Here is a 16,121-nt window from a genome sequence, read left to right on the forward strand (position 1 = left end):
CAGGACTGGCCCGCAATATTCCACCTATAAAAATTGAACTAAAACTTGGGGTTTATCCAGTAAGCCTAAGACAATACCACATCCCGCAGAAGGCTAAGAAGAACATCCAATCCTATCTGGATAAGTTCATACGGTATGGTATCCTAAAATTCTGTACTTCCCCCTGGAACACCCCATTGCTGCCTGTTCAAAAGCCCGGTACAGATGAGTATCGACCTGTGCAGGACTTGAGAGCAGTCAATGATGCGGTTGTTAGCATACATCCAGTTGTACCCAATCCATATAACCTGCTTGCTTTAATTCCGGGCGGGGCTACTTACTTCACAGTCTTAGATCTCAAAGATGCCTTCTATTGCCTCCGAATTGCCGCAGAAAGTCAATGTATTTTCGCTTTCCAATGGGAGAACGCTGTAACGGGCTCAAAACGCCAAATGACTTGGACAAGACTGCCCCAAGGGTTTAAAAATTCACCTACCCTATTTGGTTCAGCCCTAAGTCAAGATCTATTGGATTTCGAGTCCATCCCAGGAGAGTGTGTCTTGTTACAATATGTAGATGACTTGTTGATAGCAGCAGTTACAAAAGAAATCTGTCAGCAAGCAACGCACGATCTACTACACATTCTCTGGAAGGCAGGATACAAGGTGTCCAGAAAGAAGGCTCAGTTGTGTTTGCCAACTGTCAAGTATCTGGGATTCCATATCTCTGAAGGTCAAAGGATTATGGGGCCAGAGAGAAAAGAAGCTGTCTGCCAAATACCAATACCCAAGAATAGAAGACAAGTGCGAGAATTCTTGGGGGCAGCAGGCTTCTGTAGGATATGGATTCCCAGCTATGCGATACTAGCAAAACCTCTGTACGCAGCTATCAAAGGTACAGAGCACGACCCCTTCTTATGGACCCAAGAACAGCAAACGGCATTTGAAGATGTGAAGAAGGCTTTGATGAGTGCCCCAGCATTAGGTCTACCTGATCACACACGACCATTCTACTTATATGTACACGAGCAAAGAAGAATGGCTGTGGGAGTATTGACACAGTACTTGGGATCATGGCAAAGACCTGTTGCCTACATGTCTAAGCAACTGGATGCAGTGGCCAGCGGACTTCCACCTTGTCTAAGAGCCGTAGCTGCAGCCGCCCTGCTAGTAGCTGAAGCCGATAAACTCACTCTGGGTCAAGAACTTTATGTACGAGTCCCACATGCAGTACAGACGTTGTTGGATTACAAAGGAAATCATTGGTTTAGTAACAGCCGTATGACCAAGTATCAAGCAATGTTGTGTGAAAACCCAAGAGTGCATTTAGAGACTGTAAACACCTTAAATCCAGCTACCCTTTTGCCACAACCTACTGAAAGTCAACATGATTGTTTGGAAGTAATGGATGAAGTATTTTCAAGTAGACCAGATCTTCGTGATTTTCCCATCCAGAACCCCGATGTTCAATATTACACCGACGGCAGTAGTTATGTGAAAGAAGGGACCCGCTATGCAGGATATGCAGTAACAACAATAGACAAGGTGATAGAAGCTCGGCCACTGGCGAAAGGAACATCAGCACAAAAGGCAGAATTGATAGCACTAACACGAGCGTTACAATTGGCTGAAGGTTTAAGAGTAAATATCTATACGGACTCTAAGTATGCGTTTTTAACCACTCATGCCCACGGAGCTTTGTATAAAGAAAGAGGACTACTGAATTCAGAAGGCAAAGAAATCAAGTACGCAGCTGAAATCCTACAACTATTGGAAGCAGTGTGGGAGCCGAAAGAAGTCGGTATCATACATTGTCGAGCGCATCTGAGAGGAGATGGTGATGTAACCAAAGGAAATCGGATGGCAGATAGTGCAGCTAAGCGTGCTGCTGAATCAGGAAGACAGGAGTATGTGGGGCATATAGCTGCTCTAATACCAACTCCACTGTCCCAATGGACTCCAGTTTATACAGCTCAAGAAGAGGAGTGGTTAAAGACTGAACCGGGAAAGTATTTGGAGAACAAGTGGTATCAGCTAGAAGATGGAAGAATAGTCATACCAGCATCACTAGCGGTAGAAATTGTCCAAAATTATCACAACGGGACACATTCTGGGAGAGACAGTACTGAAGAATCTCTCAGGAAACATTTCTACATACCAAGATTGTCCAACTTGACTCAGGCCATTGTACGCAGATGTGTAACGTGTGCTAAGAATAATGCAAGACAAGGACCAGTAAAGCCACCAGGAGTCCAGTTTATGGGGGGACTCCCCATGTCCGATCTACAAATAGACTTTACAGTAATGCCTAAATCGGGTGGACATCGTTACCTGCTGGTAATTGTGTGCACCTATTCAGGCTGGGTAGAAGCATGTCCTACTCGTACAGAGAAAGCAGGAGAAGTTGTAAGATTCCTGCTACGAGAAATAATACCTCGATATGGACTACCCTGTTCTATAGGATCGGACAATGGTCCAGCTTTTGTTCACCAGTGCCTACAACAACTGACTCATATGCTTGGTATAAAGTGGAGGCTTCATACTGCATATAGACCCCAGAGTTCTGGTAAGGTAGAGAGAATGAATAGAACTATTAAGAACCAGTTGGCTAAAATGTGTCAGGAAACCCAACTTAAGTGGAACGTTCTCTTACCTATAGCTCTATTGCGAATCCGCAGTACCCCTACCAGAAGGATGGGCCTCTCTCCTTTTGAAATTATGTATGGACGACCACCTCCCGTACTTGGTAACTTAAGGGGGGATTTGAGTCAGTTGGGAGAAGGAATTACTCGGCAGCAGGTTGTAGAATTGGGTAAGACTATGGAGGAGGTACAGAAATGGGTACAAGATAGATTACCTGTGAATATTTATCCCCCTGTTCATAGTTATCATCCAGGAGACCAAGTGTGGATTAAAGAGTGGAATAATGTACCGTTAGGGCCCAAGTGGAGAGGTCCTTATGTTGTTCTTTTGTCTACCCCTACAGCGATAAAAGTAGCCGAAGTGACTCCGTGGATACATCACTCCAGGGTTAAACCAGCAGCAGTCGATTCTTGGCAAGTTACAGCAGATCCAGAGAATCCCTGCAAGATCCGGTTGAAACGCACTACTCAGTCGGAGTAACGAGGAATTATTGTGGATTACAAATTTTATTGTTACAGGTGTGAGTGAGAAGGCCATAATAAAGCCTGTCCTCTTACCAACACATAGTGTATAAGCCAGGAAAGTCTCGAAGGGACACCTGTGAAGACGAGCAGAACTCCATTCCCTGCAGCCCTCACATCCTGGAAGCTGAGGTTCCATCGCACGGACGAAGACTGAGGATGACGGCGAAAGATGTGCTTTTGATTGTGTTTATTTACATGTGTTTTTATATTCAGGAAGGTAGAGGTACCGACACTCCTAGCTGTGAGGTATGCATTAAGACTACGAGAACAGGTAACCATATTTCCCAAACCCTAATTTGGCATTCACAATACGAGTGTAAAGGAGATGTATCGAGATGTAGATACTTAAATATAGACTATAGTGTGTGCCATTTAGGAGTAGGAGAACCTAAGTGCTTCAGTCCGGAGTATCAACCTCGTACAATTTGGTTGACTCTCAGGAATGGAGATCCTCAGGGGACCCTAATTAACAAGACGGTGTTAGAATCCGTACATTCTTCGGGTGTTCTGCTATTTGATGCGTGCAAAGCGATATCGAGTGGTAGAAAGCCGTGGAATGTATGTGGGGATCTTAGATGGGAGAGGACGTATGGGTCTAATGATAAATATATTTGTCCCAGTAGTAAAAATAAATATGTGAGTCCTAGATGCCCAAATAAAGACTATAACTTTTGCCCATATTGGTCTTGTGTGGGGTGGGCGACTTGGGGACAGACAGTAGACAAAGACATGATAGTGACTAAGTTGCCGACTAGCCCTTATTGTAAGTCTATGGAATGCAACCCAGTCCATATACTTATTAATAACCCCGACAAGTTCCTAGATAAGTATGGCAATTTATTTGGGTTTCAGATATACGGGACGGGTTTAGATCCTGGGACATTATTGTTTATAGGAATAGAGACTGATACGGTATCCTCCCAGACTCATCAAGTATACCATTCCTTTTATGAAGAGATGAGTATAGATAATAAGATCCCCCATAACGCTAAAAACCTGTTCATTGATCTAGCTGAAAGTATTGCCGGTAGTCTTAATGTTACCAACTGCTATGTGTGTGGAGGTACTAACATGGGAGACCAATGGCCTTGGGAAGCAAAGGAGGTAATGTCCGGTTCTGAGGCAGTTGACCAATTAATATCTACACAAGCCGATTATCATATGAGTGTTAGAGGTAAATCTGAGTGGAGATTAAAGACCTCCATCATAGGTTATGTTTGCATAGCAAGGAAAGGAATAATGTATAATACTTCTGTAGGAGAATTAACTTGTCTAGGGCAAAAAGCTTATGATGATGATACAAAGAATACAACTTGGTGGTCGGCTTCAAATGTCTCAGAACCATCAAACCCGTTTGCTAGATACGCCAATTTAAAGGATGTGTGGTTTGATCTATCTATCACATCTACCTGGAGAGCCCCAGCAAATTTGTACTGGATCTGTGGTAAGAAAGCCTATTCGGAGCTGCCACAGGACTGGGAAGGGGCATGTGTGTTGGGTATGCTCAAACCATCCTTCTTCTTGTTACCGATTGAAACAGGTGAGACTTTAGGTGTTAAAGTGTATGATGTGAATCATAGGAAGAAAAGGGGACCCATAGAGATAGGCACCTGGGAAGATAATGAATGGCCTCCCCAGCGTATTATAGATTATTATGGGCCAGCCACGTGGGCTGAGGATGGTACCTTTGGTTATAGAACCCCTATTTATATGCTCAACCGTATTATAAGATTACAGGCGGTGGTTGAGATTATCACAAATGAGACATCACAAGCGCTCAATCTTCTAGCGAAGCATAACACCAGGATGAGGACAGCAGTCTACCAAAATAGATTAGCCTTGGATTACCTTTTGGCAGTAGAGGGAGGTGTATGTGGGAAGTTTAACCTAAGCAATTGCTGTCTTCAAATAGACGACGAAGGGCAAGCAATAGCTGAGCTTACTAGCCATATGGTTAAACTAGCGCATGTGCCTACTCAAGTATGGAAAGGGTACAATCCAAGTAGTTGGTTTGGTAGCTGGTATGAGTGGTTTGGAGGGCTTAAGGCAGTGGTAGGTGGAGTCCTACTGATTTTACTGTTGTGTCTACTCCTACCGTGTCTTATACCCTTAGTAGTTAGGTCTGTGCAAAGCCTGATAGGAAGTATAGCAGAGAGGAAGGCTGCTGCACAGATAATGGCGATATATAAGTATAAGGCTCTAGATCAAGGAGAACCAATGCAGGAAGATGAGTGTTAAAAGATTCACATCATAAGATAAGTCTGGTCTGGTTCAAGGTAACTTGCGGTGTAAGCAAAACTAAGGTTATGTGATGCCTCAAGTAATTGTAAAATATCAAGAGGCATCAAAGGGGGGAATGTGGTGGAATCTCGGTAAAAATAAATTTAGTAGGCCGAGATTACCACGTGGCATGTGTACGTGCATATGCTGACGTATCGATCAGTTGGTTGCACGTGGCAAGATACGATCAGTAGTGTACGGAGCATGTGCAAGAATACAGGATATAGTATTCCCCCTCCTCCATTGTGCTGGACAAGCCATGCGGTCAAACAGGAAGTTAATTCTTATTTGTGTTGATTGGTTAAGAGAATGTGCGGGTGGAGCTTAATATGGGAGGAGTTATATGCCTATATAAGGAGCCTGCACTATTGTCCGGGGCTCAGACTTTGCTGTATTTTGGTGACGCTAGTCCCTCTGAGTCCCGATCGGTGATCCAATAAAGAATCTCTTCCTTCCTGAAGAAACCTGTGTCCATCTCTCTGTGCTTGGCTTCCGTCAGTTTCTCCGGTATCAATACCACATTATAGAGATATAGAGTACCTTCAGATGATTAGCATACCCCCTGCCACTTAGCAATTATCCCAATTACATAGTGCCTTTTATCTAAATGTACCAGTAAAGTATTTATTATTTGATTTTTCATTGGCACATTTTTGGGACTAGTTGTAATTGCTGTTTGTAGTATACTTCACTACTTTAACTCCAAGCTTATTTCTGGATTGGTTACATACCTTCATAATGTCTTTTCTCTGACTTTGTATAAAACCAGATTTGGAGTTTCATTAGTTTTGGACTCTATTAGTTATTTATTATTTCTTTGGTAGTCCCTACTTTGTCTTATGTTTTAAAGAAAACTAGATCAGATTGGAAGAAACTGAGAACAGATCCTGACAGAGGGAGAGAAGAGGAAGTGATTAAAGAATGCAAGTTCGGCATGAGAGTGCCGCTTTAAGAAATCGTTTATATTAATCTGTGCTTACTTAAAGTAACCATGGAAACCAATAGGTGCACTATATTTGTGTGCATTGTGTGGAAGATGTAGAAATATAAACAAAAAACGCATAGTGTACAGTAACAATGTTATTTGATCTGTTTAGCATTATTTTGATGTTTTTATGTCTACAAATATTGTTTATACGAAAGTATGTGCTCATATGAGCACATTTTGTGATCAAAGTAGAACATTTACAATTTTGCACGTACACACTGGAAGATTGTAACTGCATTAACAGTTTGTTTTGCAAGCCCGTGTTTGTGTGTAGAGTGAAGACCACGTTTCAACCTTTTTGTTTACCTATTGAACCAAGACTGTCTTTTCTTTGTATCTGCTTCCACATTCCAGTTTTTCAACAGCAATTCTGAAAATGTCCACACCAGTTGATGTGTTGAAAAGAAAAAATGTAAAAATGCGTCACTGTTCTGCGATTATAATGTATTCTTATAGATAAGATTGTGTCTGAAGGTTTTTCTTTGTTCCACTATATTAGTGAGCGATCTTTTTATTTTTTATTTTATTTTAACCTGATGACAGTGTGAGTGGATTTTTAAATCGCCTGCAATCTTTAAAATGAAAGCTTTATTTTAAAAAAACAAACAACAAAACAAATTCAGTGTGATTTGAAGTGATTAAATAACGTGTAAATCAAGTGCATATTGTCTCTTCATTTTACTTTCTAATGGGCTAAGCACTTTTTTAATCCCCAGAAAGTTAAGGCAGTAGATGAGATGGAATTCACAGAAATATTACAAGAAAAAAACAAATCAACCATAAAATACTCACCTCTGAGATGTTCCTTATTTTGAGTAAATCTCCAGAGTGTAGTTTACAGCTCAAGAATTTGCAGCTAAATGGATTTGGTAAACTAGTAAACTCCTGGCACCATAAACACTACATTGTGCTATTGTGGTTATGGTGCACAGAATATTCCTGTAATAGCATTTAATAACATGCTCGTTCTGCACTTTTCAGATTTATTACAGTTTTTTTTATTTATTTCTGCATTTTATATTTTTTACGAATACCGTATATACTCGAGTATAAGCCGAGTTTTTCAGCCCATTTTTTGGGCTGAAAAACCCCAACTCGGCTTATACTCGAGTCAGAGTCTGTATTATGGCAATTTGCATTGCCATAATACAGACTGGGGGGAGAGGGGGGCTGGCAGAGCTGTACTTACCTCTCCTGCAGCTCCTGTCAGCTCTCTCCTCCTCCGCGCCGTCCGGTCAGCACCTCGGTCAGCTCCCAGTGTAAATCTCGCGAGAGCCGCGGCTCTCGCGAGACTTACAGTGTGAGCTGATAGAAGGAGCTGCACGGACGGCGCGGAGGAGGAGAGAGCTGACAGGAGCTGCAGAACAGGTAAGTACAGCTCTGCCAGCCCCCCTCTCCCCCCCACTGAACTGCCACTGGACCACCAGGGAAGGAGAGCCCCCCTCCCTGCCATGTATCAAGCAGGGAGGGGGGACTAAAAATATAAATAAAATAAGAAATAATAATCAAAAAAGAATAATAATAAAATAAAAATTAATAACAACAAAAAAAAGGGGTATAAGGACCACTATGGGAGGGGGGGGGGGGTGGGTTAAGGACCACTATGGGAGGGAGGGGGGTATAAGGACCACTATGGGAGGGGGGGGGGGTGGGTTAAGGACCACTATGGGAGGGAGGGGGGTATAAGGACCACTATGGGAGGGGGGGGTATAAGGACCACTATGGGAGGGAGGTGGGTATAAGGACCGCTATGGGAGGGAGGGGGGGGGGTATAAGGACCACTATGGGAGGGGGGGGGTATAAGGACCACTATGGGAGGGAGGGGGGTATAAGGACCACTATGGGAGGGGGGGGTGGGTTAAGGACCACTATGGGAGGGAGGTGGGTATAAGGACCGCTATGGGAGGGAGGGGGGGGTATAAGGACCACTATGGGAGGGGGGGTGGGTTAAGGACCACTATGGGAGGGGGGGGGGTATAAGGACCACTATGGGAGGGAGGTGGGTATAAGGACCGCTATGGGAGGGAGGGGGGGGTATAAGGACCACTATGGGAGGGGGGGGGTATAAGGACCACTATGGGAGGGAGGGGGGGGATAAGGACCACTATGGGAGGGAGGGGGGTATAAGGACCACTATGGGAGGGAGGGGTGGGATAAGGACCACTATGGGAGGGAGGGGGTGGGATAAGGACCACTATGGGAGGGAGGTGGGTATAAGGACCACTATGGGAGGGGGTGGTATAAGGACCACTATGGGAGGGAGGGGGGGTATAAGGACCACTATGGGAGGGGGGGTATAAGGACCACTATGGGAGGGAGGGGGGTATAAGGACCACTATGGGAGGGAGGGGGGGGATAAGGACCACTATGGGAGGGGGTGGGATAAGGACCACTATGGGAGGGAGGGGGGTATAAGGACCACTATGGGAGGGAGGGGGGGGTATATGGACCACTATGGGAGGGATGGGGGGGATAAGGAACACTATGGGAGGGAGAAGGGGGATAAGGACCACTATGAGAGGGAGGGGGTGGGATAAGGACCACTAGGGGAGGGGAGGGTAAGGACCACTAGGGGAGTGGTGAGTCAGGACCACTGGGGGGGGGGTGAAGGAACACGGGGGTGGGGAGGTAAGGACCACTGAGGGAGGAGGAGGGGAAGTCAGGACATATGGGGGGGAGGGGGCGGCAAAATGTTTTTTGCCTACGGCGGCAAATATCCTTGCACCGGCCCTGCACACACTGCATTCACACACTGCATACACACACACACTGCATTCATGCACACACACACTGCATTCATGCACACACACACTGCACTCATACACACACTGCACTCATACACACACGCTGCACTCATACACACACACATACGCACACACTGCATTCATTATACACACACTGTAAATAAATATTCAATTAATATATTTTTTTAGGATCTAATTTTATTTAGAAATTTACCAGTAGCTGCTGCATTTCCCACCCTAGTCTTATACTCGAGTCAATAAGTTTTCCCAGTTTTTTGGGATAAAATTAGGGGCCTCGGCTTATATTCGGGTCGGCTTATACTCGAGTATATACGGTACTTCTTTAATATAAAAAAAGAAAACCAGAAAATTTGGAAAAATTTAACAATATTTTATCTTGCATAACTGATTTACCGAGCCACCAAACGGGCAAGAGGAATATGTGAAGACACAAAAATGTGTACAGCTAACAAGTTTCATTCATGCATTTAAGCTGTGATGGCAGAAGGGAACTTGGACATGTTGAGAAATATTAGATATCTGCAATAATTCACTTAAAGCTTTTTGAATCCAGATATGTATGCCCAACATTGTAGTGCCCTGTTGGTTGGTTAGGTTACTGGCCGCCACCTGCAGGGAGTAAAAAAAAGTGTTTTACTTATCGTTTCTCCCTCACAGTGGCAATATCCACCTCTTTTGCTGAGATCATTTACATCAATCCAGTGCTTTCCCATAGGAAAGTATTAAGTGGCTAGTGCGCATGCATGGCAAAACTCTGTGTTGCGCCATTCAGTTGGTCTCTATTTACATGTGACATCAGAGAGAGGTGTCCCAGCGGTCACGTGACCGGAACCAGGAAGTGTCTAAGCTGTATCATTTTCTGTGTGTAAATTCCTGCTTATCTAGTTGTGGGTTTATTGCTGGCAAACCCACTACTTCAAGTAAGAGTGTTTAACCTTTTGTTTAAATAAATACTGTGTTTGATACTGTTCAATTTGGGCTCCTGCCTCTCTATTTGTTTATACTGCCTAGATATTACATCTGATTCAGAAGAGTATCCTGTTTTGCTATACTGTGGGTTTATCCCTCTCCATTGGAGCAATTCAAACCCAGAGCCAGGGGTGATAGGGCTCTGGTCCATGTGAGTTGATCCCCAGATATACTTTTAATCTTGCATACTCTGTATATACAGATAGTCTGCACTATATACTGTATATTTTTTCAGAGTACTCAGAGAAGATCCTGACTCCAGTGCAGTTGCTAGAGCACTCCAACTTTCTGGTCTCTATTTAATCAGAAGTGCCTCTAGAGGTTGTCTTGAGTGGCAGCCACTAGAGGCATTTAAACCCTGCAATGAAAAGATTGCTTTCAGCCACAATGTTAAATCAGCAGGGACATGGCACCCAGATTTCTTTAAGATAAAGTGTTCTGAGTGCCTATAATGTCCCTTTAAAGACATGACCTTTTGCACGTGTTGCTGCTTAATATGGATACAGCTTTTTAAGCATTAATAATATTAACATGGACTGTTCTTTAATACATTTTTCTAATTAGGGTGCTAATTAGAGTTTGAAGAGAGCTTTGAGAGTTTGGATTTATGGATTAAAATCTGGAAATAGGTTTAGGAAATGCATGTAAGGACCATGGGTTAGGATTATTAGTAAGAGTTAAGGTTAGGAGTTAGAGTTGGTGTTAGATTAGCATACTCCCACACAACTGTTTAAATATTGTGGGGGAAATAATTTGATTATTTAATTAATATTTTATTTCTATAATTAAAGGTGCAGATTTAAAGGAAAGAGCCAAAATGCACCCCAGTGAAGTTGGACCATTTGTATCAAAGGCTCGAGCCCTAATGAATGAATTTGGTAAGTTAACACATTACAAATGCATGGTGTATTTGAAGCAAAGGGCAGGTAAGTGAGATTAAAAAAAATTGTGCCTCTGTTAACTGACTGTCGATATTTTAATGACATTTAAATTTCCATCTCTGTAGCTTTCTGTACAGAGAGAGACCTTAAGTAATAAACAGATTTAGATGTTAAGGTTCATTATTAAGAGATTATTAACTTCCGTTTTGTATGTCCTTTAGTACAGTTTGTGATCAATGCAAAATAAATACTCTAATGCTGCAATATCTTCCATTAACCCCTTAAGACCGGAGGGCGTACAATTATGCCCTATTTTAAGCGGCTCTAAATGCCGCCGGGCGTAATTGTACGCCTCTGGTCTTTTGTTACTTACCCGGTCGCTGGCGATCCCACGCCGGCGATCGCGGTTGGGGGGACTCCCAGGGAGCCCCCTCGCAGCACGTCCATCCTCCTTATGGCCAGTGTTTGTGACAAAATGGCTACTAAAAAAGACCGGACATACCTTGGGTTGTCTACTATTGCAAATGGTATGCCATTATGGGTGTAAATTTTATTCCTGGGGTACTATATAGTCCCAAAGGCAACGTAACCAATCTGGCGAATTTCAATTTCAAATGTAACGTGCTATATTTTACCCTGTAACTTCCCAAAACACCATAAAACCTGTGCATAGGGGGTACTGTTTTACATGTGAGACTTTGCTGAATACAAATGTGTATTTTATTGCAGTAAAAGCAAACAGTATTAAGACATTGACAGTTAAAATGTCATGTAGAACTAAAATTTTTTTCTTATTTTCTCCCATTTTTTTCATATTAAATTATGTTTCATAGCTAAATATTTGATATTAAATGAAAGCCCTGTTTCCCCTGAATAAAATGATATATAATAAGGGGGGGTGCATTTAATATGAAAGAGGTGAATTACGGTTGGACAGACATATAGCGCAAATGCCAGGTTTTGTTTACATTTTGTTCTGTTCACAACGTGTACATTTGGCTCAGTCCTTAAGGGGTTAAACACCTATTTAAACATATAATAAATAAACAAAACATAGACAGGATTATTATCAAGTGTTAAATGTGGAGAATTCAGAATTGATTTAAAATTTTATGCCAAAATACCTAAACTGAATGCATATCACTATGAATTTCAGACCATTTAAAAATGTATTGAATAACCCTGTAAGTCTGATTAAAAGTATTGTCATTTTTAAAGATTTTTGATTATATTTCATATACAAAGGGTGATGGTAATATATATCTTTCTGATTCTTGTTTCACAAGCGAGAGAAATTAGTACATTTGCAAATAGTATGAAATGATCGTATCTTGACAGTCATTTATTGGCTGAGAACTGACAGCCAATGACTGAAAGTCTGTGCACAGAATATGCACACAATTGATACCAGCCTGCTTGACTTACGGTTTCTTCAGGTTTATTCTAAGAGTTACGGATACATAATAAAACAACAAAGGATGTTACAGGATAATGGATGTTCAACAGCAGATGGTAATTGCTGGACTCTTGAAGGGAGAGTTTGAGTCTACAAAGCCTTGTGACTTATTGATACCATCTTTTACTTATATCAATCCAGACATCCATACTTAATCAATAGAAACCTAGAATATGCAATGTTCAGTGTTTCTTACTGAAATGCTGTACACACATGGTCCTTGTATCATGACCACTTCAAAACAGTGAAGATCATGGCGCTTGAAGTAACTTTTTAAGACCGATTTCTTTGGGTCATCGTGCTTTCTGGCACTGGGTCCTCATTTTATGTTAGTTTAGCTTGATAGATAAATCATATTTATTTGCTGTAAGAAACTGCCTATAATAATACACACTGTATCCGCACTACTCTCCCCAGGGCAGGGGGAATGCAGAGAAGAGTCCAATGAAGACATTTTTCAGAATTCATTTTGTTGACTATCAGTCAAAGAATGGATCACTGAGCTAATTTCGGTTTCGTAAATTGGATTACTGTCAAAAAGATTAAAAACCACATGTACATAATCGCAACTGTGCAAACATAAACTTTGCATTCTGTGAGTTGGTGGAGCCAAACTGAGATGTGAGTTGAGGAGGGAATGTTGGTGCTTCTGCCACTGTATTCCTCACTGGTTCGTATTGCTATTCTCTTGTGATAGTGCTCCTTAGTATTTCATAATAGTGATTCCTCATCTATCATTTCACTGGAGACTATATTTCATATGCATAGACATCCTCGTTAATCATGAGATTGCTGAAAATTGTGATGAGACTTGTCACACTTACAAAAAGCAATTTTTTCACTTTTATGTTTTGCTAGCCTTTGCAAGTAATTCTGAATGTTAAAATATTGTGCAGTGACACTTTGCTGATAAAAGTTTATTTATACATCTCATTATCTGAACTGCTAGATTCTATTTTTAGATTAAAAGGACACTCTATTCACCAGAACCACTACAATGTAGTCTATACTCTATAGCAATGATGGCAGGCGCCTACTCTGCTTCCGTGTCGGGAGGACACAGAAGCAGGGGAAGGGATCTGAGAAGCAGCTCTCCTGTCCTCCCGAGAGCAATCTGTATGGAGCGTTGCTGCGCGTTACCATGGCAACGCGCCACACAGCATTCTAAGCGTGGGAAGACAGGAGAGCTGCATGACCTGTCCTACATACTTACCACCACCGGACCACCAGGGCTGGCTGTGTCCCCCCCCTCCTTCACACCAAAGGGAAGAAGGAGGGAGGGGGATACCGATTTTATTGATATATTTTCAGAAGCGCACCCCCACACACACACAGCACCCCCACACACACACAGCACCCCCTGCACACACACAGCACCCCCCGCACACACACAGCACCCCTCGCACACACAGCACCCCCCGCACACACACAGCACCCCCACACACACACAGCACCCCCCCACACACACAGCACCCCCCCCACACACAGCACCCCCCCCCACACAGCACCCCCCCCACACAGCACCCCCCCCACACACAGCACCCCCCCACACACAGCGCACCCCCCCCACACACAGCACCCCCCTCACACACAGCGCACCCCCCCCCACACACACAGCACCCCCCTCACACACATAAACAGCGCACCCTCACACACACAAACACACAGCACTTCACACTTGTACACACAAACACATACACTGCACCCCTCAATGCAGTGTTTGTTTGTGTGTATGTATTCAGCAGACTGTGTGTATGTATTCAGCAGTCTGTGTGTACTCCGCATTCTGTGTGTGTGTGTATTCAGCAGTCTGTATGTATTCAGCAGTTTGTGTGTGCAGACAGAGGTGATGCTGGGGGGGGGGGGGGGGAGAGAAGCGTTGATGCTGGGGGGGAGAGAAGCGGTGATGTTGGGGGGGGAGAGAAGAGGTGATGCTGGGGGGGAGAGAAGAGGTGATGCTGGGGGGGGAGAAGAGGTGATGCTGGGGGGGAGAGAAGAGGTGATGCTGGGGGGGAGAGAAGAGGTGATGCTGGGGGGGGGAGAGAAGAGGTGATGCTGGGGGGGGGAGAGAAGAGGTGATGCTGGGGGGGGAGAGAAGAGGTGATGCTGGGGGGGAAGAGAAGAGGTGATGCTGGGGGGGGAGAGAAGAGGTGATGCTGGGGGGGGAGAGAAGAGGTGATGCTGGGGGGGGAGAGAAGAGGTGATGCTGGGGGGGAGAGAAGAGGTGATGCTGGGGGGGAGAGAAGAGGTGATGCTGGGGGTGGAGAGAAGAGGTGATGCTGGGGGGGAGAGAAGAGGTGATGCTGGGGGTGATGCTGGAGGGGAGAGAGAAGAGGTGATGCTGGGGGGGAGAGAAGAGGTGATGCTGGGGGAGAGAGAGAAGAGGTGATGCTGGGGGGGAGAGAAGAGGTGATGCGAAGAGGTGATGCTGGGGGGGAGAGAGAAGAGGTGATGCTGGGGGGGAGAGAGAAGAGGTGCGAGACTGACGTGGTGTGTGTGAAAAGGTGAATAAATTTTTTTTTACTGCAACCAAAAGGGCGTGGTCTCATAAACAGGACTATAGTGTCAGGAATTCATGTAAGCAATGTATTTTATTTGTTTAGAACATTTCACTTTTTTATCTGGCTGAACAGCCATGTTGGGTCAGATTCTATGGTTGTCTGATCAACTGCTGTTTAACCTAACATGCCTGCTGCTGCAGTTGGTGTGTGTGCTCTGTAACTGCAGGAGCAGGCAAGTTAGGTTGATGAGCACTTGGCAGATAACAGTAGTATCTGACTCAACATGGCTGCTCAACTTCTTTACTGCAGCTGTCAAAAATAACCCAGTGAACACTTTTCTAGCAACCTATTTAATTACTCCTACTTATCCTTTTTGTGTCACTATACCCCACTTCCTCTAGCATGTAAACTCATTGAGCAGGACCCTCAACCCCCCTGCTCCGTGCGTCCATTTGTCTGGATACAATTACGTGTCTGTTAGTCCACCCATTGTATGGCGCTATATAAAGAATAAAAAATTTACTAGATTAAAAAAAATGAAAATTTCTTAAAAATATATATATTTTTAATTTCCGTAAGTATAATAAACATTAACAAAATGAGAATTGAGAATGTGAGGATAGTTGTCCTATAACCCCTTAAGGACTTCTGGAATAAAAGGGAATCATGACATGTCACACATGTCATGTGTCCTTAAGGGGTTAAACGGGAAACTCTGCAGAATTGCTGCATTGATTTTTAAATATCTCTGCGATTCTAAAACTTCTAAAACCCCTCTAGAATTGTTAATCAAGCAGTCTAGAATGGGAGTTGCCAGGGCTTATTTTAAAGGAACACTATATGGTCAGGAACACAAATATGTATTCCTGATCACATAGGGTTAAAACACTATATAGCTCCCCTGCCTCCCCCCCTTCCCACATGTCCCCCTAAATATTGTCAAATCTTACTTGTATTCCAGTCTGCTGCTGTTGGCTCTGCCCCTGAGATGCTTGCTTGGTTGACATAATCACAAGTGGTAACCTGAGCCAATCACAATGCTTACCCATAGGAAACCATTGGATTGACTGAGGTTGCCAAGAAGATAGGGAAGTGGGCGGAGCCAAACACCACCCTGGCCAATCAGTGCATCTCTA

General features: G+C 43.6%; 1 protein-coding gene across 1 annotated transcript in view; it reads left to right on the forward strand.

Moving 5' to 3' along the window:
• AUH (AU RNA binding methylglutaconyl-CoA hydratase) overlaps positions 1-16,121 on the forward strand; it is a 331,367-nt gene that overhangs the window by 87,405 nt on the left and 227,841 nt on the right. Inside the window, exon 4 of the mRNA XM_063457163.1 lies at positions 10,939-11,025. Within this exon, the coding sequence (XP_063313233.1) occupies positions 10,939-11,025 (87 nt within the window). The remainder of the gene's footprint in view (positions 1-10,938; positions 11,026-16,121) is intronic.

Source organism: Pelobates fuscus, chromosome 5 (genome assembly GCF_036172605.1).
Source record: "Pelobates fuscus isolate aPelFus1 chromosome 5, aPelFus1.pri, whole genome shotgun sequence".
In the NCBI taxonomy this organism is placed as follows: domain Eukaryota; kingdom Metazoa; phylum Chordata; class Amphibia; order Anura; family Pelobatidae; genus Pelobates; species Pelobates fuscus.